We start from the raw sequence: 27457 nt of genomic DNA on the forward strand, positions 1-27457 counted from the left end.
CAAGTTTGAAACACTCTTAAATTGACTATAGTATGTTTCAAATAATACAAGTATCTTACCATATTATTTGTAAGTTTTAGCAACAACTAATAGACTGGTCCTTAAAATGTATAAACAAGGACCTATGAGATATAATTGTGGGAGTTTTTAAAAATCTTTGAAAAGAGACCCTTGTCTTATTACTCCAGGGAAATTTGCAACCATTCTATAGAGGTATTATCTCATCCTTACTAAAAGGACTTCATATGGGCTGGGTGCAGTGGCTCCTGCCTGTAATCCCAAAACTTTGGGAGGCCGAGGCAGGCGGATCGCCTGAGGTCAGGAGTTCGAGACCACCCTGGCCTACATGGTGAAACCCCGTCTCTAATAAAAATACAAAAATTAGCCAGGCATGGTGGCGGGTGCCTATAATCCTAGCTACCAGGGAGGCTGAGGCACAAGAATCACTTGAACCCGGGAGATGGAGGTTGCAGTGAGCTGAGATCACGCCACTGCACTCCAGCCTGGGCGACAGAGCAAAACTTAGTCTCAAAAGAAAAAAAAAAAGATTTCAAATGAAGCTCTTAGTAATCTCTCTTTGGGTGGCCAACCTGTTGTTGTAAAGCAAGGGAATATCTTATTAAAAGTTGTTTGTTTGGTCTGGGTGAGTTAATGACACCATTATTACATTGTTAAGCTTCACAGAAGCATATACCCTCATCAATTTTAAATTTTTGTTAAGTAACATTAGTTTCATAAAAACGATGCTTGCTTCTTATAAATAATTAAAATTATACTCAAAAAGGCAAAAAGAAAAAAAAGTAAAAATCACCTAGTGATCCATTGGTATTTTTCTGAACATCCTTTTAGAAATCTCTATACAGAAATTAAAATGCATTTTTACATATAGGAAATATTCATGCTATTGTGTTACTAATCTTATTTAAATAATACGTCATGAACATCTTCCATGTCAACTAACATTAATCTTTATACCACTGTTGTAGTAGTTGTGATAGTATTCCCTTATGTTTTAGAATTTACTTAATTCTTTCTTAATGAACATTTAGGTTGCTGTCAATTTGGGACTATTATACACTCACATTTCAGTGGCCAGAAAGATTGATGCGTATTCTGAGTGGTGCACATTCCATAAATATTTCACTAACTTCTAGTCATGTGATGAAATTAAAGTCTACAGTTTATTAGATGACTCTTTGAGTTGACACACACATGTGCTCTTCTCTCTCTCTCTCCCTGCCCACCAAATAGCAGTGACTCCTGGTTGACAAACTGTGCAACCCCTTGCTCCCACCACTCTGGAGCCTCCCTGCAGCTGACCACCCCTTACTCAGATTGCAGCCAAACTCCCAGTTCGGTGAAACTCTCTGTTTTCCCCACCTCCTTTCTTTCCTCTTTGGAAAATTGTATAAATGCTGCGTTTTTTCTCTTATCCTTGCACTTTCACAGATCTTGAGTTGGTTTACTCTCCTTCAGTAAATCCCCTTCATACAAATGCTTGTTCCAAATTTCCTAAATCTCGTTCATCCTTTCCTTCTCTGTTTTTTTGTGAAATGTTTAAGTAATTTGTATTAAAATCCATGTAGTTCATGGGTCTCTACTAACGTAATAACATTGTGTTTGAAATCTATTAAAAGGAGACTCAAATATCCTCTGTGACATTTTTGCTGAGGTTTCATTTCTTTTTATTTTTTAACTTATTTTTTAAATTGACAAATAATAATTGTACATATTTATGAGGTCTGGCTTTTTACTATTGCCATTCACTCTCTCTTCTGACTCCTACACAGTTACCTTCTTTCCCTGACTCTCCTGTTTGCCTTTCTCTCTCTCGCCTCTTTCCCTCCATTTCTCTAATTTTCTATTGTTTCATAATTTAACTTAAATCATTTTTATAATTTTTATAATGGAACTTAATCTATTTTTCTCCATTCACTTTCCATGACTTGATAAAATACCTGCTATATATAAGATTAAAAGAATCCATAAAAGTGAAGTTAAACCAGTTTTTTATTAAAATAAAAAGCTGTTTTTGCAGCCGTTTAAAATGAACTGAATCCCAAAACTTTCTGTTGAGTTAGACCCTCAAGACTCTGTCTATGAGATACAGTCAACATCTATTATGTCATACATTTATTTATTTAATGTTCCCTACTGCTTCCTCCACACACCACTGAAAGGCAACTTCTAGCTGGGCACGGTGGCTCACGCCTGTAATCCCAACACTCTAGGAGACCGAGGTGGGCAGATCATGAGGTCAGGAGTTCGAGACCAGCCTGGCCAACATGGTGAAAACCTGTCTGTACTAAAAATACAAAAGATTAGCCGGGCATGGTGGTGCGCTCCTGTAGTCCCAGCTGCTTGGGAGACTGAGGCAGGAGAATGGCTTGAACCTGACAGGCGGAGGTTGCAGTGAGCTGAGGTCATGCCACTGCACTCCAGCCTGGGTGACAGAGCGAGACTCCGTCTCAAATAAAAAAGGCAAATTCCACAAAGCTGAGGATTTGTTTTTATGTGTCTCTTTTCTTGGCAAATACAGATATTATTTGTTCAGTGAATGAGTTAATTATAAGTAAACGTAACTTATTATTCTATTTTTAAATGTGTATTTTGTTTTAAAGCTTTCATTGCAACTATATTTTCTGTGTTGCTTGTTCTTCCATTTTGAGTGAAGAGTATTTCAAAACTTTTATGGCTTTTATTGATTTTCTAGGCTAACATTCAGATTTAATCACTATTTCTATCACTATTTTTATTAAAAGTCCATTCTGAATTCTAAATCCTGACTTAAAAAGGAAATTTTGGTCTAAAAACTGTAAGAGGGCACCTCTTTAAAAAGTGTTAAGAAGTAACACAGACGCACTTTCTGTGCTTCTTAAGGAGGCAAGTCATCAATTTCCATAAATATAATTTTGTTAAAGTTTCTTTATGAATTTTCCTCTCACTGGAGTTGATGTTTTTCTAATTAGTAACTGTTGCTCGTGTTATGGTTTGCACAATTTCCGCTTTGCAAATGTAAATTGTTACATGTTTTCAGCAATGGTAAAACAAAGCTGCTTCCTGTAAATCTTTTCAGGAGGCAACTTTGCAAAAGACAATGCCTGTCACACTTAAAAGGAAGCCCTACATTTGGGTTGTAGTTTAGAAAAGGGAATTGAGGATACCTCTGCGTGTTTCTTACTAGCGGCTAGCTTCTTCATTCTTTTCTCTTCTCTGCTCTTGCTGAGAGTGCTTACCTAGTCATCTTAATACTTCAAATGAGTTTTGTTGTTGTTGGGGAAAAATTCAGTTTATTGTTTTACACTTTTGTGTCTTTTCTCTTTCTTTGAAGAAGATGATACTGATGAAGTAGAACCAAGGGATTGCTTCAATTATTTGGGCAGGCTAACTTGTATCCCTCTGTTTTTCTGCTGTTTTGTAATTGAACTTAATCATCAGTTTTTCTCCTATCTTCAGTTATATCTCACTCACAACTAGGAAAAAAATATTAAAAACTGTCTTTCTCACTAAAAAATCAAATAGGCTTCAGAATATTGAAAATTGTGTTATTTTTAAATAAAGCAAAAAAGAGAAAGACATAGTGACAATAACTGAGATGATTTTCCTGAAGGATTTCCTATAGCATTTTCATTTGTTTCTTGCAAAGAGGTGGGACATTACTCTTGCCTTGGTATAGATATTTCCACATGGGAATTACCCTTCAGGGCTACTTTGAATTTAAGGCAGTTGCCTCTAGAACTCAGGAGAGGGAGATGACATTCTACAACCCAAAATCCTTTCTTTTGAGTGTCCAGTGTATTTTGAAAAGTCATTCTCAAAGCAACGTAAGTGCCTTCTTGCCAAGAACCAGGCAACTTCTACTGTGTATAATGGAAGGGTAGGGATGTAGTAGTTAAGCAAGCAGGTGCTCAGAGTGCGTGGGTTTGGATTTGGTTTTAAACCTGCCTAGTGAAATGACTGTGGTAGACAAAATAACAACACCCCCTTACCCCCTTACCTCCACAAGATGCCGATATCCTAATTTCCAGAACCTGTAAATATGTTACTTAACATGGATAAAAGGGACTTTGCAGATGTGATTAAGTAAAAGATCTTGAGATGGGAAGATTACTCTGGATGATCCATGTGGGCTGCGTTAAGCCATTCTTGCATTGCTGTAAAGAAATACCTGAGACTGAGTATTTTATGAAGGAAATAGGTTTAATTGGCTCATAGTTCTGCAAACTTTGTAGGAAGCATGGTACTGGCATCAGCTTGGCTTCTAGGGAAGCGTCAGGAAGCTTATAATCATGGCAGAAGGAAAAGGGCGAGCAGGCATGTCACATTGCAAAGGCAGGAGCAAACGAGAGAGTGGCAGAGGCAAGGAGATGCCACATCCTTTTAAATGACCAGATCTCATGTGAACTTAGAGTAAGAGTTCACTCATCACCAAGGGGATGGCCCAAGCCATTCATGAGGTTTCTGTCCCCCATGATCAAACACTTCCCACCAAGTCCTACCACCAACGCTAGAGATTACATTTCAATATGAGATTTGGGTGGGGACAAATATTCGAACTATATCATTCTGCCCTTGGCCCCTCCCAAATCTCATGTCCTTTTCACATTGCAAAATACAATCATGCCTTCCCAATAATCCCCCAAAGTCTTAACTCATTTCAACATTAACTCAAAAGTCCAAAATCTCATCTGAGACAAGGCATGCCCCTTTCACTTATGAGCTTGTAAAATCAAAAACAAGTTATTTAATTTCAAGATACAGTGGGGTATATGCATTAGGTAAACATTACCATTCTAAAAGGGAAAAATCAACCAAAAGCAAGTGTGAAACCCAGCAGGGCAGTCATTAAATTGTAAAGTTCCAAAATAATCTCCTTTTATTTTGTGTCCCACATCCAGGGCACACTCATACAAGAGGTGGGATCCCAAGGCCTTGGGCAGCCCTGACCTTGTGGCTTTGCAGGGTACAGCCCCCATGACTGAACTCACAGGATGTTGAGCATCTGTTGCTTTTCTACCTTGAGGTTGCAAGCTGCCACTGAATTTACCATTCTGGGATCCGGAGAGTGGTAGCCGTCTTCCCACAGCTGCGCTAGACAGTGCCCCAGTGGGGGCTCCAACTCCATCTTTCCCCTCTGCACTGTCCTAGTAGAGGTTCTGTCTTGGGGCTCCACCCCTGCAGCAGGCTTCTACCTGAACAACCAGGCTTTCTCATACATCCTCTGACATCTAGGTAGAGGCTGCCAGGCCTCCTTAAATCTTGTATTCTGTGCACCTGCAGGCTTAACACCACATAGAAGCCACCAAGACTTACAGCTTGTGTTCTCCAAAGTATCAGCATAAGCTGTACCTGGGCTCCTTTGAGCTATGGCTGGAGCTGGAGCTGCAGTGGCTGAGATTCAGGGAGCAGTGTCCCGAGGCTCCAAAGTATCAGCTCAAGCTGTATCTGGGCTCCTTTGAGCCATGGCTGGAGCTGGAGCCAGAGTGGTTGAGATGCAGACAGCAGTGTCCTGAGGCAGTGCAGGGTAGCAGGGCCCTAGACATGGCCCAGGAAACCATTCTTCTCTCCTAGGCCTCTGGGCCTGTGATGGGAGGGGCTGCCAAGCAGATCTCTGAAATGCCCTTGAGGCCTTTTGCCCACTGTATTGGCTATTAGCACTTGGCTCCTTTTAGTCATGCAAATTTATCTAGCAAGTGGTTGCTCCAAAGCCTGCTTGAATTCCTCTCCTGAAAAAGCTTTTTTTTTTCTTCTGACACATGGCCAGGCTGCAAATTTTCCAAACTTTTATGCTCTGCTTCCCTTTTAAATATAAATCCAACTTTTAGTCATTTCTTTGCTCTCACATCTGAGCATAGGTTGTTAGAAATAACCAAGCCACATTTTGAACACATTGCTGCTTAGAAATTTCTTCCACCAGATACCCTAAATCTTCACTCTAAATTTCAAACTTCAACAAATTCCCTAAAGCATGAGCAGAATGCAGCCAAGTTCCTTGCTAAGGCATAACATGGGTGACCTTTACTCCAGTTCTCAATAAGTTCCTCATTTCCGTCTGAGATCTCATTTCCCTGGCCTTCAACGTTATATTTCTGTCAGCATTTTGGTCACAACCACTTAACAAATCTCTAAGAAGTTCCATACATTCCTTTGTCTTCCTGTCTTCTTCGGTGCCCTCCAAACTCTTCCAGCCTCTGCCTGTTACCCAGTTCCAAAGTCATTTCCACATTTTCAGATGTCTTTATAGCAATGCCCATCCTTGGTACCAATTTGCTGTGTTAGGCTGTTCTTGCATTGCTATAAAGAAATATCTGAGACAGGGTAATTTATGAAGGAAAGAGGTCGAATTGGCTCATCATCCTGCAAGTTCTATAGGAAATATGGTGCTGGCATCAGCTCAGCTTCTAGGGAGGCCTCAGAAAGCTTATCACATGGAGAAAGCAGAGGCAAGTGAGAGATACCGGGTGGGAGGGAGCTGTCACACACCTTTTTTTTTTTTTTTTTTTGAGACGGAGTCTCACTCTGTCATGCAGGCTGGAGTGCCATGGTGCAATCTCCTCAGCTCACTGCAACCTCCGCCTCCCAGGTTGAAGCAATTCTCTTGCCTCAGCCTCCCGAGTAGATGGGACTACAGGCATGTGCCACCATGCCTGGCTAATTTTCATGTTTTTAGTAGAGATGGGGTTTCACCATGTTAGCCAGGCTAGTCTCCAACTCCTGACCTCAGGCAATCTGCTGGCCTCAGCCTTTCAAAGTTCTGGGATTAGAGGCGTGAGCCACTGCGCCCAATCCACACACTTCTAAATAACTAGATTTCATGTGAACTCAGAGTGAGAACTCACTCATCACCATGGGGATAGCTCAAGCTATTCAAGAGGGATCTGTTCTCATGGTCCAAACACCTCCCACCAGGTCCCACCTCCAACATTTGGGGTTATAATTCAACCTGAAATTTAGGCAGACTGTATTATAAGCCCAATATAATCACAAGGGCCATTATAGGTGGCTGGAGAGTCAGATAAGGAGGCGTGTTGTGAGAGGAAGCCACAAGCTAAGGAATGCAGGAGATCTCTAGAAGTTAGAAAGTGAGGGTAGCAAGTTCTCCCCTAGGAAGGACCTGAGCCCTGCTAAAACCTACTTTTTTGGCCTACTGAGACCTACTTTGGACTTCTGGCCTCTAGAACTCTAAGATAATACATTTGTGTTGTTTTAAGCCACTAAGTTTGTGGTAATTTATTATATCAGCAATAGAAAACTAGTATAGTGACCTTGGATAAATTCCTTAAGTTCTTCAGTGTTTCTTCATCTTTTAAAAAATATAACAGCTTTATTGAAGTGTACAGTCATATTCAGAAATGTGTCATTAAACAATTTCGTACATGTGTGATCATCACAGAATATACTTATATTAACTGAGAGGTATAACCTACCACACACCTAGGCTACATGGTATAGCCTATTGCTCCTAGTCTACAAACATGTACAGCATGTTACTGTACTGAATACTGCAGGAAATTGTAGTACGATGGCATTTGTTTATCTGAACATATCTAAACTAACAAAAGTACAGGAAAATAAGATATCACAGATTTTAAAAAGGTACACCTATATCAGGCACCTATCCTGAATGGAGCTTACAGTACTGGAAGTTGCTCTGAGTGAGTCAATGAGTGAGGGGTGAGTAAATGGGAAGGCATGGGACATTACTGTACACTACTGTAGACTTTAAAAAGACGGTACACTTAGGCTACACTAAATCTGTTTTAAACAATTCTTTCTCACATAATAAATTAACCTTAACTTACTGTAACTAGTTTACCTTATAGACGTTTAAAAATTTTTTTCCTTGGAGATTAACATTAGTCTCCTTGCTACTTATGCAAATTTCTGCAGCCTGCTTGAATTTCTCCTCAGAAAATGGGTTTTTCTTTTCTATTGCATCATCAGGCTGCAAATTTCCCAAACTTTTATGCTCTGCTTCCCTTTTAAACATAGGTTCCAATTCCAAACCACCTCTCTCAAGTTCAAAGCTCCACAGATCTCTAGGGCAGGGGCAAAGTGCTGCCAGTCTCTTTGCTAAAGCAAAACAAGAGTCACCTTTTTCCACTTCCCCAAAAATTCCTCATTTCTGTCTGAGACCACCTCAGCCTGGACTTTATTATCCATATCACTATCAACATTTTGGTCAAAGCCATCCAATAAGTCTCCAGGAAGTTCCAAATTTTTCTGCATCTTCCTGTCCTCTGAGCCCTCCAAAGTGTTCCAACCTCTGCCTGTTAGCAATTCCAAAGTCACATTCACATTTTCAGGTATCTTTACAGCAGTGCCCCACTACCCGGTACCAATTTACTGTGTTGGTTTGTTCTCACGCTGCTAACAAAGACATACCCAAGACTGGGTAATTTATAAAGGAAAGAGGTTTAATTGACTCAGTTCAGCATGGCTGGGAAGGCCTCAGGACACTTACAGTCATGGCAGACTATGTGTATTCAGTAGATTATGTTGGTTTTCTGAATTTAATTTGAGATTGATAGAAGTCTTTTGCATGGTGCTCTGTTGTTATCAAAACTGAAGGGAAATATAACAATATAATAAATAAATATAATGATATTTAATTCTAATTAATATATAATTCTGCATTCTAAAAACAGAATTCTAAGTATAGTAAAAACACATTCTAACTATAATATGGTTAGTTGTAGCCATTAAAAGTACACTCAATCTTAAGAAAATATTTGTGAGAGTTATAAAACAGTAAGGTATGAAGGAAGTTCTATGGAGTTTCTTTAACCGCCCTGACTTGACCTGACAGAGTAATATTCTGATGGGATTAGAATCAAGACAATAACCAGAAAAGAGAAATGATGGTGGTGGGAATAACAAGCAACAACTACTTTTCTTGGAGTTCTTATAACATTTTTTCTTTTTTTTTTTTGATACAAAGTCTCACTCTGTCACCCAGGCTGGAGTACAGTGGCACAGTCTCCACTCACTGCAACCTCTGCCTCCCAGGTTCAAGCGGTTCTCCTGCCTCAGCCTCCTGAGTAGCTGAGATTACAGGCGTGCTCCACAATACCCAGCTAATTTTTGAATTTTAAGTAGAGATGAGGTTTTGCCATGTTGCCCAGGCTGGTCACGAACTCCTGAGCTCAGGCAATCTGCCCACCTCAGGCCTCCCAAAGTGCAGGGATTACAGGCATGAGCCAGCACTCCTGGCCATTCTCATCACATTTTGAACATATTTCTGTTTTGTATTCCTATTATTTTTTGTATAGTTGTTTAAGGCTGTTAACATGTATCCTCTTTCTGGCTCCTCCCTTGACCTTATTTGTAAACTTGTTAGGGCAAGAATCTGGTTTACCCGTGTTAGAAGTGTCATTGACTAGCCTAGCCTCTAACACTTTGGTTGATTGATAGATGAATGGATGGATTTATGGATAGATAGATGGCAGTTTACTGCACAGAAAAGTGTTCTAACTCTTCTTGGACAGTAGCATTCTCCTGTGCATCTCTGGGCTGCTTTAAAGAGCAGAGCAAGTTTGTGATCACAGATTCATTTTCACTTTTGTTAGTAAGTATTAAGCTTTTGAAATGAAGAAAATGTTCATTGGCTGAAGAATACAGGAATATATAGCACCTCATATTAATATTATGTGTTGACCAATTGGGTTGTCTTATTTTGGATTATCTCAAGACCTACCTTAACTTGGCTATATAAGCAGACCAACTGAATTCATGGAGTCTAACAATTTATTTTTTTTCAGAAGTAAACACCCTCACTAAATGTTTATCATTTCCAAACACTTTGGCTTATTTTGGTTTGGGTAGAGGCTGACTTCAGAATTTTTGCATTGTTCTTATTCTGTTGTTTCTTGTCCTGTTATTTAAACACCTGATTGCTTTTTAAAAATACATATAAGAAGAGGTAAGACACAACTGTCAAGAGGTGGAAGCAACCCAAATGTCCATCAGTGAATGAATAGACAAACAAATTTGGTACATACATACAATAGAATATTTTTCAACCATACAAAGGAAGGAAATGGATGAACCTTGGGATGTTATGCTCAGTGAAATAATGAAAAAAGACACATACTATGTGATTCCACTTATATGAGTATCTAAAGTCATAAAATTCATAGAAACAGAATAGTGGTTATGATGAGCTGGGAGGAGGGAGAAAGAGGAAGTTGGTTAATGGGTGTAGAGTTTCAGTTTTGCCAGATGAAAACATTTTGGAGATCTGTTTCACCACTATGTGAATGTACCTTATGCTGCTAACTGTATAGTTAAAAATGGTTACAATGTTAAAGTTTATGTTATGTGAGGGTTTTTTGTAGTTGTTGTTGTTTTTGTTTTATTTGAGACAGAGCCTCGCTCTGTCAGCAGGCTAGAGTGTAGTGGCGTGATCTCGGCTCACTGCAACCCCCGCCTCCTGGGTTCAGGCAATTCTCCTGCCTCAGCCTCCTGAGTAGCTGGGATTACAGGCACCTGCCACCACGCCCAGCTAATTTTTGTATTTTTAGTAGAGACGGGGTTTCACCATGTTGGCCAGGCTGGTCTCAAACTCCTGACCTCAGGTGATCCGCCCGCCTCCGCCTCCCAAAGTGCTGGGATTACAGGCATGAGCCACCGCACCCGGCCAAGAGGGAAGTTTCTTCTTGGGGTAATGAAAATGTTCTAAAATTGATTGTGATGATGGTTGTACTAGTCTGAATATACTAAAGGCATTGAGTTGTACATTCTAAATGGGTAAGTTGTATAAGATGTTAATTGTATCTCAGTGATGCTGTAAAATATTTATTTACAAAGGCAAGGAGCTGAAATTCAAATTAGTCAAGTTTGCTACTATTTATTTATTTATTTGAGACAGAGTCTTGCTCTGTCACCCATGTTGGAGTGCAGTGGCACGATCTCAACTCACTGTAACCTCTGCCTCCTGGGTTCAAGTGATTCTCCCTCCTCAGCCTCCTGAGTAGCTGGGATTACAGATGTGCGTCAACACACCCAGCTAATTTTTATATTTTTAATAGAGACAGGGTTTCACCATGTTGGCCAGGCTGGTCTTGAACTCCCAACCTCAAGGGATCCACCCACCTCGGTCTCCCATAGTGCTGGGATTACTGACGTGAGCCACTGTGCCCAGCCTCAAGTTTGCTACTTAAAGCAGCTTTTCTGTGGTATTCAGTGGACTAAGGTTTAGAATGAACTACATGTACCTATACATAGTACAGAACAAAATAAGAATAATATGGTCTTCTTTCTTGGTACATTTTCAGTTTTAACTAAGATGTATGAGGATCCGGCAAGTTTAGGCCTTACTGCTGTCAAATAGCATGAAGCTGGGCATGGAATGAAGTTTCTTTCAAACTACTATTAAAATAACATTGAGACACTGAGCTGTTTTCTCTCTGTTTTGATAGCCACCATTATGCAACCCCACTGAGACTTGCAAATGGATCGATACTATAGCAGTGAAGGAGCCAAGTTTTTCTTAGTAACATTACAGGCTGAGCTCTTGGTGAAGAACATGTGTTTCTTGGTATTTATTCCCCTGACAGGCCTTGCCAATGTTTCTTTAGCCCATTTGGAAGCATTCTGGTTGTTCCATCTCAATGGCTGTTTATATAAAAGATTGCTGGTTTGGCCTGTAACTTCCTGATTTGGGGAATATTACCATTATAGAGGAAAGGTGTCATATATGCTATTTATTCTAATACAAATGGTAAGAACCATGAGTATATTCTTTACACTGTATTTTACACTGTAACCTAGGAACATGTTGCCCATATATGTACAAAGAGGAAAGTAACTTTTTAAATAAGTTGAAAAGGATCTATGAAAGTATTAAGTTCAACTTCTAAGAGTATGCAAATTTTAGTTCCCTGTAAATCATGCATAGTACTAGGCTCTGTTGGAAATATAAGATGAGTCAGAGAGACTCCCTGCCCTTAAGATACAATGCAATGGAGATAAATACCCTCACAACAAATTATGATATATAAGAAACTCTAATAAATGCTGTGATTGAAGGTTAAGTGAATTCTGTGAGAATAAGAAAGAAGCAATTGATTTTGATGGGAGAGAAGAACAAAACTTAATTGAACATTGAAAGATGGATAAGATTTAATAAGTAAAGAAGGAAAAAACCAGCATCATGAGTTCTGAGGTTGAAAATGTATTGTTACGTCTTGGACCCCAAGGTACAGGGGAGAAAATAATGAAAAATAAGACTAAAAGTTATTTGAGGCATTCAGACTGCTAAAAGTCTGATCCTAATCACTTTTGGTAAACATAAAATTTGTAAGTAATCTGAACACTGAGACTTATATTCTCTTTTAACCATTAATTTGAAAAGTTTCTATAAGCAAGGTCCTGAGTTTATTTAAAGGAAAAATGATATTTTTCCCTCCTGCTTTAAAATGAGAAGTTGTCCTGAAGTTGAGTTTCTAAAAATGTTTTTAATTTTGCCAGAGTTGATAGAACTCATCCACACAATCACCTGCTCATTTATTCAATAACTGGTGTTCTAATGTCAACAGAAGTCTCCCAGTTGCCCCACCCCATCGTCTGCTTCTTCAGAAAAGTAGAATTAAAGAAATGGAAGGGATCTGATATATCATCTGGGACAAAACCCAGATTTTCAAAATGGGAGGGTTTCTACAGAGGTCAGGTGTCCAGGGTGACACATACAATAAACAGCAGCAGCAGCCCAGGGATGTGGGTGTTCTGGCCCTTGAGCCCATTGCTCTTCCCAGCCTACAGCATAACAGAGGATCTGGCAACGGGGTTTACACCTTTGCACCTGAGCCCCACTTCCCTTTACATGTCTTCTCTTGTAATATTTTAGTTGCTCTATCTAATGCAGGTTCTCTGAAACTTCATAGATGCCCTGACTGCCTATGGGTCTTGTGGTTTAAAGAGAGCTGATGGCCATAACAGAATTCATAACTCTTCCATGTTGGCCACCCATTGAGTTATTGACCCCTCACTGTTAATGTGCTACTTTAACATCAGCCACATCCTTGTATAAAAATGGGAATTACAGAAATTAAGTTACACCACTCTTCTTCATCCAGAATAAATCAGCTCCTTTCTAATTGTTGACTATTTCAGATAAATAGTATACATCTATCTTCAAGATGCTAACACTGTCACTCTTTATTCTGGTAGTAGATTAGAAAAAGCCCATCCACCTCTTTACTTCAGTATTCTTCTTGCTTCTATACTATTGATGGCTTTTCTGTAAGACACGTAGGAGTTACTCTTTGTTGTAATATAACATCTAAATATTTTGAGAACTAAAAATGATAGTAATTATATCCCAATTATCTTGTACTTCCATATATCAGTTAATAGTGATCTGATTTTTAGCTGGGCATGGTGGCACAATTAAATATCAATTAAATTTGATCCAATTTTTAGCTGGGTACAGCAGTGCACACCTATAGTCCCAGCTACTCAGGAGGCTGAGGCAGGAGGATTGCCTGAGCCTAGGAGTTCAAGGTGGTAGTGTACAGTGATCACCTCTCCAGCCTGGGTAACATAACAAGACCTTGTCTTTTAAAAAAAATACCTGATTTTTATCACTGCAGATTTAATAGTAATTATCCTTAAGAATAATAATTGCTTACTACTTTTTTACTAATTTTGTTAAGACCGTGTGTCTAAAATAGATTAAAACATATCTAGTTATCCAGTATAAAACTTTAAAAAGTACTTATCCACCCAAATGATTGGTAACTTGATTTCATACATAAGGGTATTCGAAAATATCTCAGAAATTAATGTCAATTTTTCCAGTGTATCCAAAATATCGATTACTATGTAGACGTGGTTGGGTAATTGTTGATGTAGTACTCGAGAGCTTTCACTTATGACGTTTTATGTTCTGTAGTGCTTTTGAGTAGCACTCATGAGTTGGATTAACAAGTGGAACTGTTTATAAACTCTGTAATGTGAGGGAAAAATGGAAGCTGACATACATAATATAAATTGAATTCCTGGAAACACCAACGTCAGTAATTCTTGAGAAGGGGAAGATTGCCAAGGGTGGGGCCAGGTACAAAAACAGTTCTGGAAATTTTAGTTTCCATTGCCTCACCTCAATTCTAAGAAACATTAGGAACTTTATAATTGAATGTTATCTTTTAAAAAAATCTTCCAGCTTTTTGTTTATACTAAATTTTCATTTATAACATATTAAGGAATATAGGACCATCAAAGTAGATTCAGAGACAGGAGAGTACAAATTTGGAAACTTTTACATCTTTTAAAATGGTTGTTAAACCTGGCCTCAAGTGATTGCTTTCGATAATAGACTTTTTATTTTTCTGGCAAGGAACTACATAAGGGAGAATGTTTCAATGTGTCAGCATTTTTTTAATTGCAAATCAATTAAGGACATAGTATCTGCATGGAATTTATGTGGATAAGATGGAGCAATTTGATCAGGTGATAATGCAATTAGGTATATTTGGGCTTGGGTGAACAATCATGTTAAGGGTATTGCTTGATCAAATGATGCCAATACCAAGAGGGGTTACAAATGAAGTATCTTATTGCTCTTTATTTACTTATTAGACCTTTTTATTAATGACTTAGATTAAGATACAGAAGGCTTATACACATAAAAGTCATCAATGAAACAAAGGTGAGGATAACTAATGTTGAATAGCAAGGTTAGAAAGTTTTGAAGAAAACTACAAAAATATTAGTTTTATAAAAAAAATTATTGTAGGTAGAAAGAATGTCTAGAAACTTAGCAAATTGATATTTACAGTGAATAAACGTTTAGTCTTGAACTTTGATTCTCAAAAGAGATCAGGACTAGAAAGATTTAGTTTAATACCAGTTTGCAAAGCATTATTTTACAGAGTTAGTTTTCCTGAAGTACAATCTACATGCTGTAATATGCATCTTTTTTAGTACATTGTTCTCAGACAGTCATAACCACTACCACAATCAAGATACAGCGCAGGCTGGCACGGTGACTCACACCTGTAATCTCAGCACTTTGGGAGGCCGAGGTGGTTGGATCATCTGAGGTCGGGAGTTCGAGACCAGCCTGGCCAACATGGTGAAACCCAGTCTCTACTAAAAGTACAAAATTTAGCCAGGCGTGGTGGCATGTGCCTGTAATCCCAACTACTCAGGAAGCTGAGGCGGGAGAATTGCTTGAACCCGGGAGGCGGAGGTTGCAGTGAGCTGAGATCATGCCACTGCACTCCAGCCTGGGTGACAGAGTGAGACTCTGTCTCAAAAAAAAAAAAAAAAAAAAAAAAGATACAGGCCATTTCCATCATTCCAAACAATTCCTTCGTGTCACTTTTAGTTGACTCTTCCTCTTACCCCAGACACTGGCAACTACTGACTCTTTTCTGACCCCATAATTTTGCAAAGCTTCCTTCACATAACTTTTTAAACTTTATTTTCTTATTTTTCTTATTTTAAGAATTTGATCTTCATAAGACCTCTACAACATTAATATTATCAACAGTTCTATTTTACAATAGAAGAAACTAGGGTTTAAAGTTAGGAATTGTGAAGCCAGAACCTGAGCCCCCATTTTCTAACTCAGGATCCTGAAAACATGCCTTGACCCTTCCAGCTAGCCCCTTGCTCCAAGAGCCCTGCTCTTTTCTGCATTGTTTAGTTACCTCCAGGTTGATCTTATATTAGGAGCCAGTGTTTAACATTCATAGTAATATACTGCAGGGACTAGAGCAGGTTTCTCAATCTTTTTTGCATTATTCTTCTTCTAAAGAGCCTTTTTAGACTTTTTTTTCCTAATCATTCCTTGCCTCCATTAAATTTTAACACCATTAATATAGTGCATATCTGTATGTATAATGTATGTCTGTACTTAATAGAAAACCCATCTTTGTAATTTCTATGTGTGGTATATATATACTATATGTTATATATTATATATACTATATATTATAATATATTGTGTATATATTATATATATTATATATAGTATATATATAGACACATACACACACACAGAGAATATATAGTGTGTATATATACTGACAGTGGATAGCAATCTTATAGTAAGAAAATGTGACTTTTTATAATCTTTGAAGAAGAACTTTCCCATTTCTCACAGACCACTAGTACAATTTGAACAAACAGTCGCATTAGGGATGTTGCTAAAGCTTCCCACTAGGTACACTATGGGATCTCTTTGATTGTATAAATATTTGGGTTTGATATGAGACATCCAGCCTTGTTAAGTGACCCCCAAAAACTACTGACTGGGGAATTCTAACTACAGCCTTATCTTTCCAAGAGAAAGAAGTAGGCCTACACATGGAAAAATGAAGAGGGGCAAGAGTCTTATTACGATAGGGAGTCTCATTCCATGCATCTTGGGAAAAACTCCACAGCATGAAGTTGGCAACTTCTCGTCCTCATTTGCAGTTGAATGTCTCTGATTGTGCTAGCAGGCGTTATATTCAACTCTCCGTGTAGTTCACACATCAGACATGAGACTTGTCCCTTGAAATTTATGTTGAGTTGTCCAGTTTAGCAGTTTTTGTTCTTAGTTGTAGCCAGATTTTGGAGGGAACTGGAAGAATTTAGGATCCAGTTCAGTCTACAGTTGATAATAAAAACTCAAAAACAATGAACATTTTACAGGTATAATGTAGTTTTCTTTTGAAACATAATTTTTCTGTCTACAGTCACCCCCATTCCTACCAAAGATAATCAGGGTAAGACTAATTTGTTTGCAAAGTAAGTTTAGTCTCATAAAAATTGGTCTGAGGTATTTACATAAGTGCAGCAAGAATAACCCACAGAGGTTCCTTTTACATTTCCTTTGCTAGAATTTTGACAAGGGATCTCAGTTGGGACTTTTTTTTTTTTTTTTTTTTTTGAGACAGAGTTTCGCTGTTGTTGCCAAGGCTGGAGTGCAATGGCATGATCTCGGCTCACTGCAACCTCTGCCTTCTGGGTTCAAGCAATTGTTATGCCTCAGCCTCTTGAGTAGCTGGGACTATAGGTGCCTGCCACCACGCGCAGCTAATTTTTTGTATTTTCAGTAGAGACAGGGCTTCACCATGTTGGCCAGGTGGGTCTTGAACTCCTGACCTCAGGTGATCTATCTGCCTTGGCCTCCCAAAGTGCTAGGATTACAGGCGTGAGCCACCGTGCCCTGCCAGATTGGACTTTTAAAAGCATCTTAACTCTAGGAAGTCAAACCAATATAAACAACTATAATCTTAATCAAGTATAATCATCAGACTTTGCCTACAGCATCTAATATCTCGAGGTTCCTGGGCCTGCCAGGAAGTGGCAACTTTTTACTCACTGGCTGTAAGGCAGGGAACCCTTGAAGCTAGGCAGTCTATCCACATTTTCAAATAGGACATTCCAGTCAAACCCTTGGTAATAAAACCAATGTTTCTGGTTACGTCATGTTATAAAGAGAGCAAATTCTTTTTTTAAAAAGAGGAACTAGGGTCTTGCTCTGTCACCCACCCTGCAGTGTAGTGGTATGATCATAGCTTGCTGCAGCTTCAAACTTCTAAGCTCAAGAGGTTCTCCCACTTCAGGCTCTTGGGTAGCTGGAACCATAGGCATATGCCATGATGCCCAGCTAATTTTTAAAATGAGGGTCTCACTATGTTGCCCAGGATGATCTCAAACTCCTGGCCTTAAGTGCACCTCCCACGCAGTCTTCAAAGTAGTTGAGATTGCACAAGTGAGCCACCATGCCCAGCAAGAGCAAATTCTTACTGAACTTATGCAAATAATCATAGTGCTGTAAAAATAAACATACTTAGGATAGTTTTTGAATTTCAGAGGTGTCAGGTAGAGAGGAGAAACAAATGTTTCCATTTTTGTTTACAGAAGTATCCTTTACCAAAGTGCTGTAAACTATGGATAGTTGAAAAGAGAGAGAGAGAGAAAAAATGTGTCCTTAAATCTGAAAAACAGAACATTAAAAGAACCAGCAATGTTTCAAAATTTTTAAAAGCTTTAAAAATTCATAATTCTTCTTCATCAGTTCATTTAGTCTCATGTAATTAATTCTTGCTCTATTTGAGCTTAGTTAGCAGTTTCACAAACTCATCAGTTTCTTCATTAGAGTTCTAGAAATTCTCACCCAGTCCAGTGTTATCTCAAGGTTAGCAGAAACCTGAACTTGCCAGAGTTCCTCCCATCTTTTCTGTGAACCATCTTGAAGACACAGTGCTTTGAGATTATAGTTGTTTACAGAAAGCTTTTAGAAAGGCATCAGAATAAAGCAGTTAACTGTGGATAAGATTTAAAATGGCCATGTTAAAAACATGATGAGAATCCTTCGTAATAAGGATACACTTGACAAGGAAGTTTGGTTATTTCTGTGATGTACAACATTTTAACATAAAGTTATGACTGATAGCACAACAGATTTATAGCTCATATAGTTTTTGCAGCACATATTAAAAACATATCCATACAATTGGAGCTCAAAGATTAAACATCATTTCTTATTTGACAATGTTTCCACATATAATTTAACATCTCAAGCCTAATTGATTTAATATTTCTCTTTTAGACTTTAAGGAGCCCTTCTGGAATGTTCAAAAGTTAGTTTGTGATCAAAATGACTTAATTTTGAATTCAGTTTTGGGAAGTTTGTCAAAAATAAAGGTTCAAAACACTTATCAATAATAGGATCACAAATCACTGTGAATAATAGTCATTCATTTAACCAAAGTGATAATTGTAAGATTTTTAAAAGCAGTTATATAGTTGTGGAAAACTTTAACTCTTTTAGTAGAGAGGAGATTAAGTTTTCGTAAGTAATCAATAACCTAAGAAGGGAAAATATGAGGCACGTGGATTATTTTGATAAGACTCAGATTATTTGTTTCCTAGGCCAGTTACCAAGAAGTTCTCACCATTTTTTACTAAGAACAGATAAATACTAAAAAAAAAACCTTGTTTTAAAACAGGAAACCAAATTTTTGCATCAGTGTATTGTTGATATCAAAGCTCAATTTTTCACCTTATAAGGAGACTATTTTTTTCAAAGAAGGTAGGCAATTCAGAGAGTTAGTAGCCTATGAATATTCAGGCAAGGTAGGATAGAAGGGAGCAGTAGGAGTCAGGCAGGCTTTACCATCTTTGGTATGGGTGATATCTTGCATTGTTAGCTTTTTATTAGCCTTCACGATACATTTCTTAAAAAGCAATTTTAGAATCCTATTTTTTTTTGACATTTCTACTTATTTATTTATTTATTTATTTATTTATTTATTTATTTATTTTTTGAGATGGAGTCTCGCTCTGTCACCCTGGCTGGAGTGCAGTGGCGTAATCTTGGCTCACTGCAACCTGTGCCTCCTAGGTTCAAGTGATCTTCGTCCCTCAGCCTCCCAAGCAGCTGGGATGACAGGCCTGCACCACCACACCCAGTTAATGTTTGTATTTTTAGTAGAGGTGGGGTTTCACCATGTTGTCCAGGCTAGTCTCGAACTCCTAACCTCAGGTGATCCACCCACCTCAGCCTCCCAAAGTGCTGGGATTACAGGCATGAGCCACCATGCCCAGCCTCTTTGACATTTCTTTTTTTATTATTATTATACTTTAATTTCTAGGGTACATGTGCACAAGGTGCAGGTTTGTTACATATGTATACATGTGCCATTTTGGTGTGCTGCACCCATTAACTCATCATTTACGTTAGGTATATCTCCTAATGCTATCCCTACCCTCTACCCACTCCCCACAATAGGACCCGGTGTGTGATGATCCCCTTCCTGTGTCCAAGTGATCTCATTGTTCAGTTCCCACCTATGGGTGAGAATATGCGGTATTTGGTTTTCTGTTCTTGCGATAGTTTGCTGAGAATGATGGTTTCCAGCTGCATCCATGTCCCTGCAAAGGACACAAACTCACCCCTTTTTTATGGCTGCATAGTATTCCATGGTGTATATGTGCCACATTTTCTTAATCCAGTCTGTCACTGATGGACATTTGGGTTGATTCCAAGTCTTTGCTATTGTGAATAGTGCCACAATAAACATATGTGTGCATGTGTCTTTATAGCAGCATGACTTATAATCCTTTGGGTATATCCCCAGTAGTGGGATGGCTGGGTCAAATGGTATTTCTAGTTCTAGATCCTTGAGGAATCACCACACTGTTTTCCACAATGGTTGAACTAGTTTACAGTCCCACCAACAGTGTAAAAGTGTTCCTATTTTTCTACATCCTCTCCAGCACCTGTTGCTTCCTGACTTTTTAGTGATTGCCATTCTAACTGGTGTGAGATGGTATCTCATTGTGGTTTTGATTTGCATTTCTCTCATGGCCAGTGATGATGAGCATTTTTTCATGTGTCTGTTGGCTGTATGAATGTCTTCTTTTGAGAAATGTCTGTTCGTATCCTTTGCCCACTTTTTGATGGGGTTGTTTGTATTTTTCTTGTAAATTTGATTGAGTTCTTTATAGATTCTGGATATTAGCCCTTTGTCAGATGAGTAGATTGCAAAAATGTTCTCCCATTCTGTAGGTTGCCTGTTCACTCTGATGGTAGTTTCTTTTGCAGTGCAGAAGCTCTTTAGTGTAATTAGATCACATTTGTCAATTGTGGCTTTTGTTGCCATTGCTTTTGGTGTTTTAGACATGAAGTCCTTGCCCATGCCTATGTCCTGAATGGTATTACCTAGGTTTTCTTCTAGGGTTTTTATGGTTTTAGGTCTAACATTTAAGTCTCTAAGCCATCTTGAATTAATTTTCATGTAAGGAGTAAGGAAAGGATCCAGTTTCAGCTTTCTACTTATGGCTAGCCAATTTTCCCAGCACCATTTATTAAATAGGGAATCCTTTCCCCATTTCTTGTTTTTGTCAGGTTTGTCAAAGATCAGATGGCTGTAGATGTGTGGTACTATTTCTGAGTGCTCTGTTCTGTTCCATTGGTCTATATCTCTGTTTTGGTACCAGTATCATGCTGTTTTGGTTACTGTAACCTTGTAGTATAGTTTGAAGTCAGGTAGCGTGATGCCTCCAGCTTTGTTCTTTTGACTTAGGATTGTCTTGGCATTGCAGGGTCTTTTTTGGTTCCATATGAACTTTAAAGCAGTTTTTTTTCCAATTCTGTGAAGAAACTCATTGGTAGCTTGATGGGGATGGCATTGAATCTATAAATTACCTTCGGCAGTATGGCCATTTTCACAGTACTGATTCTTCCTATCCATGAACATGGTATGTTCTTCCATTTGTTTGTGTCCTCTTTTATTTCACTGAGCAGTGGTTTGTAGTTCTCCTTGAAGAGGTCCTTTACATCCCTTGTAAGTTGAATTCCTAGGTATTTTATTCTGTTTGAAGCTATTGTGAATGGGAGTTCATTCATGATTTGGCTCTCTGTCTGTTACTGGTGTATAAGAATGCTTGAGGCAAGCCAACATTCAAACTCTTTGACATTTCTAAATGTCAGTTAGAATAACAATCCCATTCTCTCTGCCTAATTCAAGAGGCTTGGGATTCAAGTGCACTTCTTAGAAGAACAGTTTTTTTTTTCATCTAGGATATTTCATATAATGGCCATTGTAATTCTGAATTATCTGTAGTAAGATTCTGCCACTTTTGTAAATCTTTGCAACTTTTGTGGGCATAATTTTTATCCTTGAGAAAGTCAGGTGTACCAGAAGGCAGAGTACTGACATCTTTAGAAATTAGGGATCTTATTTTTATGTTGGATCTTGGATGTTAGAGCCAAGATGGCTTTGGCACTGAAATCTCAGCACACAAGAAAAGAAGAAGTAAAGAGCCCCGCTGTAGTAATAACCAGTTAGTGCAGCTGATGGCAGTTACCTTAAAAACTGCAGCTTTTTTTTTTTTGCCAGTGACTGTTTAGTCACTGCAAACGAAAGGTTATGTGCCCTGCCATAGCACAGACTACCCATTGGTACCCCAAAAGCCAAAGAGATCAGAGTACTCAAATACAAAAGAGAGCGGAGCCCAGACCTAAGAGGAACTTACACATGATTCTCAGGGCTCCAGGAGGAAGACAGGGGACCCACCCCCAACCACTTAAAGGGGAGGTTAGCAGTATCTTTCCTGTGTTCCTCAAGGAGTCTCAGAGACATCGGTAACCTTCTTCATTCAGTCATACAGTCCCTTCATTGGTCACTGTATCTGTCAGAAGACAAAATTACAACAAATTTAGTTTAAAGATCTGAATTGGCTTTATGTGTAGTTCTAGAATCATGCAATGCTTCATTCCACTAAGTAGATAAGTGTCCCAATGAGTCGAGCAAAGAGGTTTGTTTTATAGACAGAAAAAGGCCTTAAGAAAGCAGAAGCAAAGAACAAAAAGTGTATCAGTCATTTTAAAGTTACTTTCCTTATATGGTGGGAGCTGGGAGACAAGATAATAGAAAAATAACAGTTTGGTTAACATTAGGTTGTTTTCAGGTTAAGGATTAAAACAGGAAATTTCACTGTCATGCCAATGGAAGCTCCTGTTCGGAAAGTTGGATATTTTCTCTCTTTCCTGATTTTAGAAAGTCAGATAACAACTTAGTTTTGATTTGGTGATGTGGAATTTTAGCAAGGGTGACTCCATTTAGATTTTTAATCTGGTTTGTTGGGCTTAGTCCAAAACAATGGCCCCCTATGATTTTTATGTAACAGCCCTCAGATTCTTGGTTCTGCCCTCTAAGTCATGCTTTATTTTTAATGAAACTACTCATGTTTGCAGCTGAGTAGTTTTGTCAGCCTGCTTCCTGCCAATAGAATTTGGGGGCACCAGCATCGTCCTTTCATTTTGTATTCTCTCTGTCCCTTTGATTCCATGTTGGCAGTGTTTTTGCTGAAATGAATTTTTCAAAAACTTTGTTAGTATTCTGTGGATTTTATGGAGATTCACGTCATTGTAAGAAAGGCATGTCCACAGATCTTTTAAAAATAATCCCTTTTGCATCTTTGGCTCATGCTCAAATGGCTGAGGGATGATGCTTTTAAATTCCTAGAGGCCCTCTGATTTGATCGACAGGATCTGTGAAGCACACCCTTCATCACTTGAAAGGGACCTTTGCCTGACTGTATAATACCAGTTTTTGATCTTTCTGAGATTTTAGCAAAAGGATATACAGTCACACTCTCAACTTTTTCTATAGAGCCTGCTTTCTTGACAGTGAATTTCTTAATTTTAGTGTCTTTTTTATTTGGAGAAGCTGAAAATTTTTAAAATCATGTCCCCTTTCATTTTTGTATAAGTTCTCTCAATTTCTTTCTCTTTCTCCTCTTGCATTTTACTGTAAGTGGTAAGAAACTAGGTGGTGCTTTCAAACCATTGCTTGGAAATAACGTTAACCGTATATCTAAGGCCATTGCTTACAAGTTTATCTTGTCACATAACTATGGGGGTACAATTTCCTTAAGTTTTCTGCCACCATCACAAGGGTCTCCATCGCTCCAATTTCCAGTAACATATTCCTCATTTCCTTCTGAGCCCTCATCAGTGGTGTCCTTAAGGTCCAGGGGTCAGTTGAGAACTGGTTCAAGGCACTTTAGCCCTTCTCTATGATGCTGCCCAGTCTCCTTCCACTACCCAGTTCCCAAGCCTCTTCCACATTTTAGATATTTGTTACAGCAGCATCCCCTTTCCTAGTACCAAACTTTGTATGGTAGTGTAATGAATTACCACACATTTAGTGGCTTAACACAACAAACATTTGCTCACAGTTTCTAGGGGTCAGGAATATGGGCACAACTTAACTGAATCCTCTGCTCTTGATCTTACAGTGCCAAATTCACAGTATTAACTGGGTTGCATTTTCATCTAAAGACTTGAGTTTGGGGAATGATTTGCTTCCAAGCTCATTCACGTTGTTGGCAGAGTTCATTTCTTTGCAGCTGCATGAGTAACCACCCTAGCATCTTATTGTGTTCTTATGGCTGTAGCCCCCCTGAAGTCCCATATTTCCCTGCCACATGATCCTCTTACAGCCATCTCACAACTTGACTGCTTATATCTTTAAGGCCCATGGGAGAATCTCTCACGAGTTGCATCTATTGTAACATAAGCATGGGAGTGACATCCTATCACCTTTGCCAAATCGTATTAATCAGAAGCAGGTCACAGGTTCTATCTACACCCAAGTGAAGGGGGCCTTAGGGTGTGTATCCCAAGATAGTCTAGGAGGTTAAATACTATCTCCTAAAGATATCAGGTCATAATCCCTGGAATGTGTAAATGTTACTTTATTTGGAAAACAGACGCTTTGCAGATGTGATTAAGATAGGGATCTTGAGATATAAGGATTATCCTGCATTTTTAAGGGATAGGGGAGTGGACGCGAAATGCAGTCACGTGTATTCTTATAAGAATGGGGTAGAGGGAGATTATACACATGTAGAGAAGGCCATGTGATGATGGGGCAGAGAGAGATTTGCAGATGCTGGCCCTGATTAAAGATTGGTGTGATGCACCTGTAGTCAAGCAATGCTGGCAGCCACCAGAAGCTAGGGGAGGCAAGGAACAGCTTCTCCCCTGGAGCTTTCACAGGGAGTATAGCCCCGCTGACACCTTTATTTTGCCCCAGTGATACTGATTTTGTTCTTTTGGCCTCCAGAACTGGAAGACAGTACTTTCTGTTGTTTTAAGTCACTTAGTATATGGTAATTTGTTACAACTACCTCAGAAAATTAATACAGATAAGTAGTAAACGAGACCTGAGTGGTGCTTTTTAAATGTATTTCTCTGGTTATTCAGTGAAGCTAAGTATCTTTTCGTAAGGTTATTAACTATTCTGCAACATTTCCAACTCATGTCTTTCATCTCTTTTTCTTTTGGACCTATCTATTGATTAGTAGGGATTCTTTACATAGTGTAACTACTAATGTTTGTCAGTTATACATGTTACTGCAGAAATGTACCTGTAAACTATCTTTTTACCTTGTTTGTGGGGTATTCTGCATTCAGATATATTTTCAACTCTTTTTATTGTGAAAAAATTTAAGTACATTCAAAAGAAGAGAGAATAGTGTAATAGACCTTCCATGCTCTTGTCACTTAGTTCAACAATTATCATTATTTTTCCCCAGAAGGATTCATTTCTACCTTTAAGGTTTGTACTTTTTGTGCATTATCTAAGAAATCCTTAAATAAAGACTGTGTTCCTATTATTTGTGTGGCTATTTCTGTTGTGAAAACCCTCATTCTTTTTTTACTTTTATATAAATATTATGTATAATAATTTTTAATATATTCAAAGCACCACTGGCCTCAGTATTCATCTCTATCGTCTTCCTGAACAGCCTATATTTTTCTTATTCAGCCCAAGCTATTGATTCAGAACTTGGGAACTCTCCAATTGCTCCAACAATGTCATGCATGTTACCATAGAGCTTGTTGAAAATCCCATACATCCCTATAAGAAGGCTAATTATTCAGGAGATTTCAAAATACGAGTCTGAGTCAGCTAGCAGGCATTGTTGTGTTTACTAAGTAATTCCTCTCTTTCCCTTTCTTGTTTCTAGTGTGCCACCTGGGCTTGAAGGCATGAAGGAACAGGACCTGTGCAACAAGATAATGGCTAAAATTCTAGAAAATTATAATACCCTGTTTGAAGTAGAGTATACAGAAAATGATCAACCGAGATGCGAAAACCTGGCTAGGCTTATCATAGTAAAAGTAAGCAACTTGGTTTTTAATTTTCAGTATTGCTGTAATTTTAGACAGAAGATTTTATTTAATTCTTTCTCATAAAAATTCCGTATGAATATAACCCTCAGATTATTATTCCTATGTGTAGTGAGTTCTTCTTATGAAATCTATTATTTCAAATGTTTATTATATTGAAATATAGCCTTATAAGATTCAAGAATAATAGCAATTTTATGTTTTCTTGTTGCTATAAAGTTGTCTCAAAAATACTTGCATGAGCCCAGTGCTATGGTCAACTGGCCACATCACCCTTACTACAGAAGCCTGATGTTACAGCAGGAGTAAGTGCATATAGCTGTGATCAGGAGTGCTAGCTTACTAACTAGATTGCAAATTCCTGAAGACAATATTACTGTGTCTTTTTGTCTCCTTTGTGTCTGGCACAGTTTGAAGCTCAACCTCAGATTTTAAGTCCCATGTATTAGTTTTTGGTAGCAATCATCAGTAAAGGAGAATATTTTAAAAACCTATAAAGGAGTCCTTGACAATACTAAGTCTTTTTATACATTGGTAATTTTATAATATACCCTGTATATATTAGGTAAATGCCTGTAGGTCTCCAAAGACCTAGAATTGAGAATCAGAGGGTAAACATCCAAACAAATCTCTCAGATATGGGAAAATAAGGAAGCCATCTTATTTCGTCCTCATTTATATTGAGGTAAATCAGGATGGAGCTGGTATGAGATTTCCTCAGGAGGTTTCTTGAAGATTATCAGGTTTACAGACCATAACATACTCTTTGCTGATTCATATAGCAATGAATGATAAAATCAGAGACACTTGGTTTGGGTGCTTAAAGGAATGTTTTCATCTCTTCTCCCAGTTGAGGCTATGACTTTGAAGAAAGGTTAAAATGGTATGAGTATCAAGTAGCATCCTACGAAAGGATCTAAAACTAGATTTTCTAGTTTGCGCAGTTAAAATGATCAAATGAGATAATTGGAGACTATCAGTTGTAAATCTGAGTTGGAAGTAAAACAGTAGCTGAAAAAAATGTCAGCGATTCACAAGAGAAAATAAGAAAACAACATTACTTCAGTCTTACCTCAGAAAAGTTAAAATAAATGATTTTTTAAATAGAAAAAAATCCCCCTCAAGTTTGTTCCTCTGGTACCTGTAGTACTTTGAAAAGGATCTCTTTTTAAAATGTTAAAAGGTAATGAACTTTGTTTCAGCAGCATCTCTCAATCACATATACCCCATAAATATGTACGACTACTAAAGGACCCATAATGACAATTAAAAATAAAAAAATTTAAAAATCTCTTATAAACAATTTTTAACAGTCATACCTTTTTACTAGGGCAGATAAAACAATAAGGTGAACCTGAAGTATAATGGAAATAGATAAATATAATCTTAGGCAGGGCAAACTTGCTGAGATAAAACTAATTGCTGGAATATGCCATTGGGAAGCTGATATGGTTTGGATGTTTGTCCCCTCCAAACCTCATGTTGAAATGTAGTCCCTGGTGTTGGAACTGGGGCCCGGTGGGAGGTGTCTGGACCACGAGGGCGGATCCTTCGTGAATGGCTTAGTGCCATCCCCTTGGTGACGAGTGAGTTCTTGCTGTGAGTTCACACGAGACCTGCTTGTTTAAAAGTGTGTGGTACTTCTGCCCCTCACTCTTGCTCCCACTCTCGCCATGTGACGTGCCTGCTCCCCTTTGTCTTCTGCTGTGATTGTGAGCTTCCTGAGGCCTCACCAGAGGCAGATATTCTGTACCTGCTGAACCGTGAGTCAATTAAACCTCTTGTTAAAATAAATGACCCAGCCTTAAA

At 38.4% G+C, this 27457-nt stretch overlaps 1 protein-coding gene across 2 annotated transcripts in view; it reads left to right on the forward strand.

Moving 5' to 3' along the window:
- FAM13A (family with sequence similarity 13 member A) overlaps positions 1 to 27457 on the forward strand; it is a 329503-nt gene that overhangs the window by 91508 nt on the left and 210538 nt on the right. For both annotated transcript variants that reach the window (XM_025385808.1, XM_025385807.1), the window contains one exon: positions 25486 to 25639. In XM_025385808.1, coding sequence (XP_025241593.1) covers positions 25486 to 25639 — 154 coding nt within the window. The remainder of the gene's footprint in view (positions 1 to 25485; positions 25640 to 27457) is intronic.

The sequence above is a fragment of the Theropithecus gelada genome, chromosome 5, assembly GCF_003255815.1.
Source record: "Theropithecus gelada isolate Dixy chromosome 5, Tgel_1.0, whole genome shotgun sequence".
Classification (NCBI taxonomy): Eukaryota; Metazoa; Chordata; class Mammalia; order Primates; family Cercopithecidae; genus Theropithecus; species Theropithecus gelada.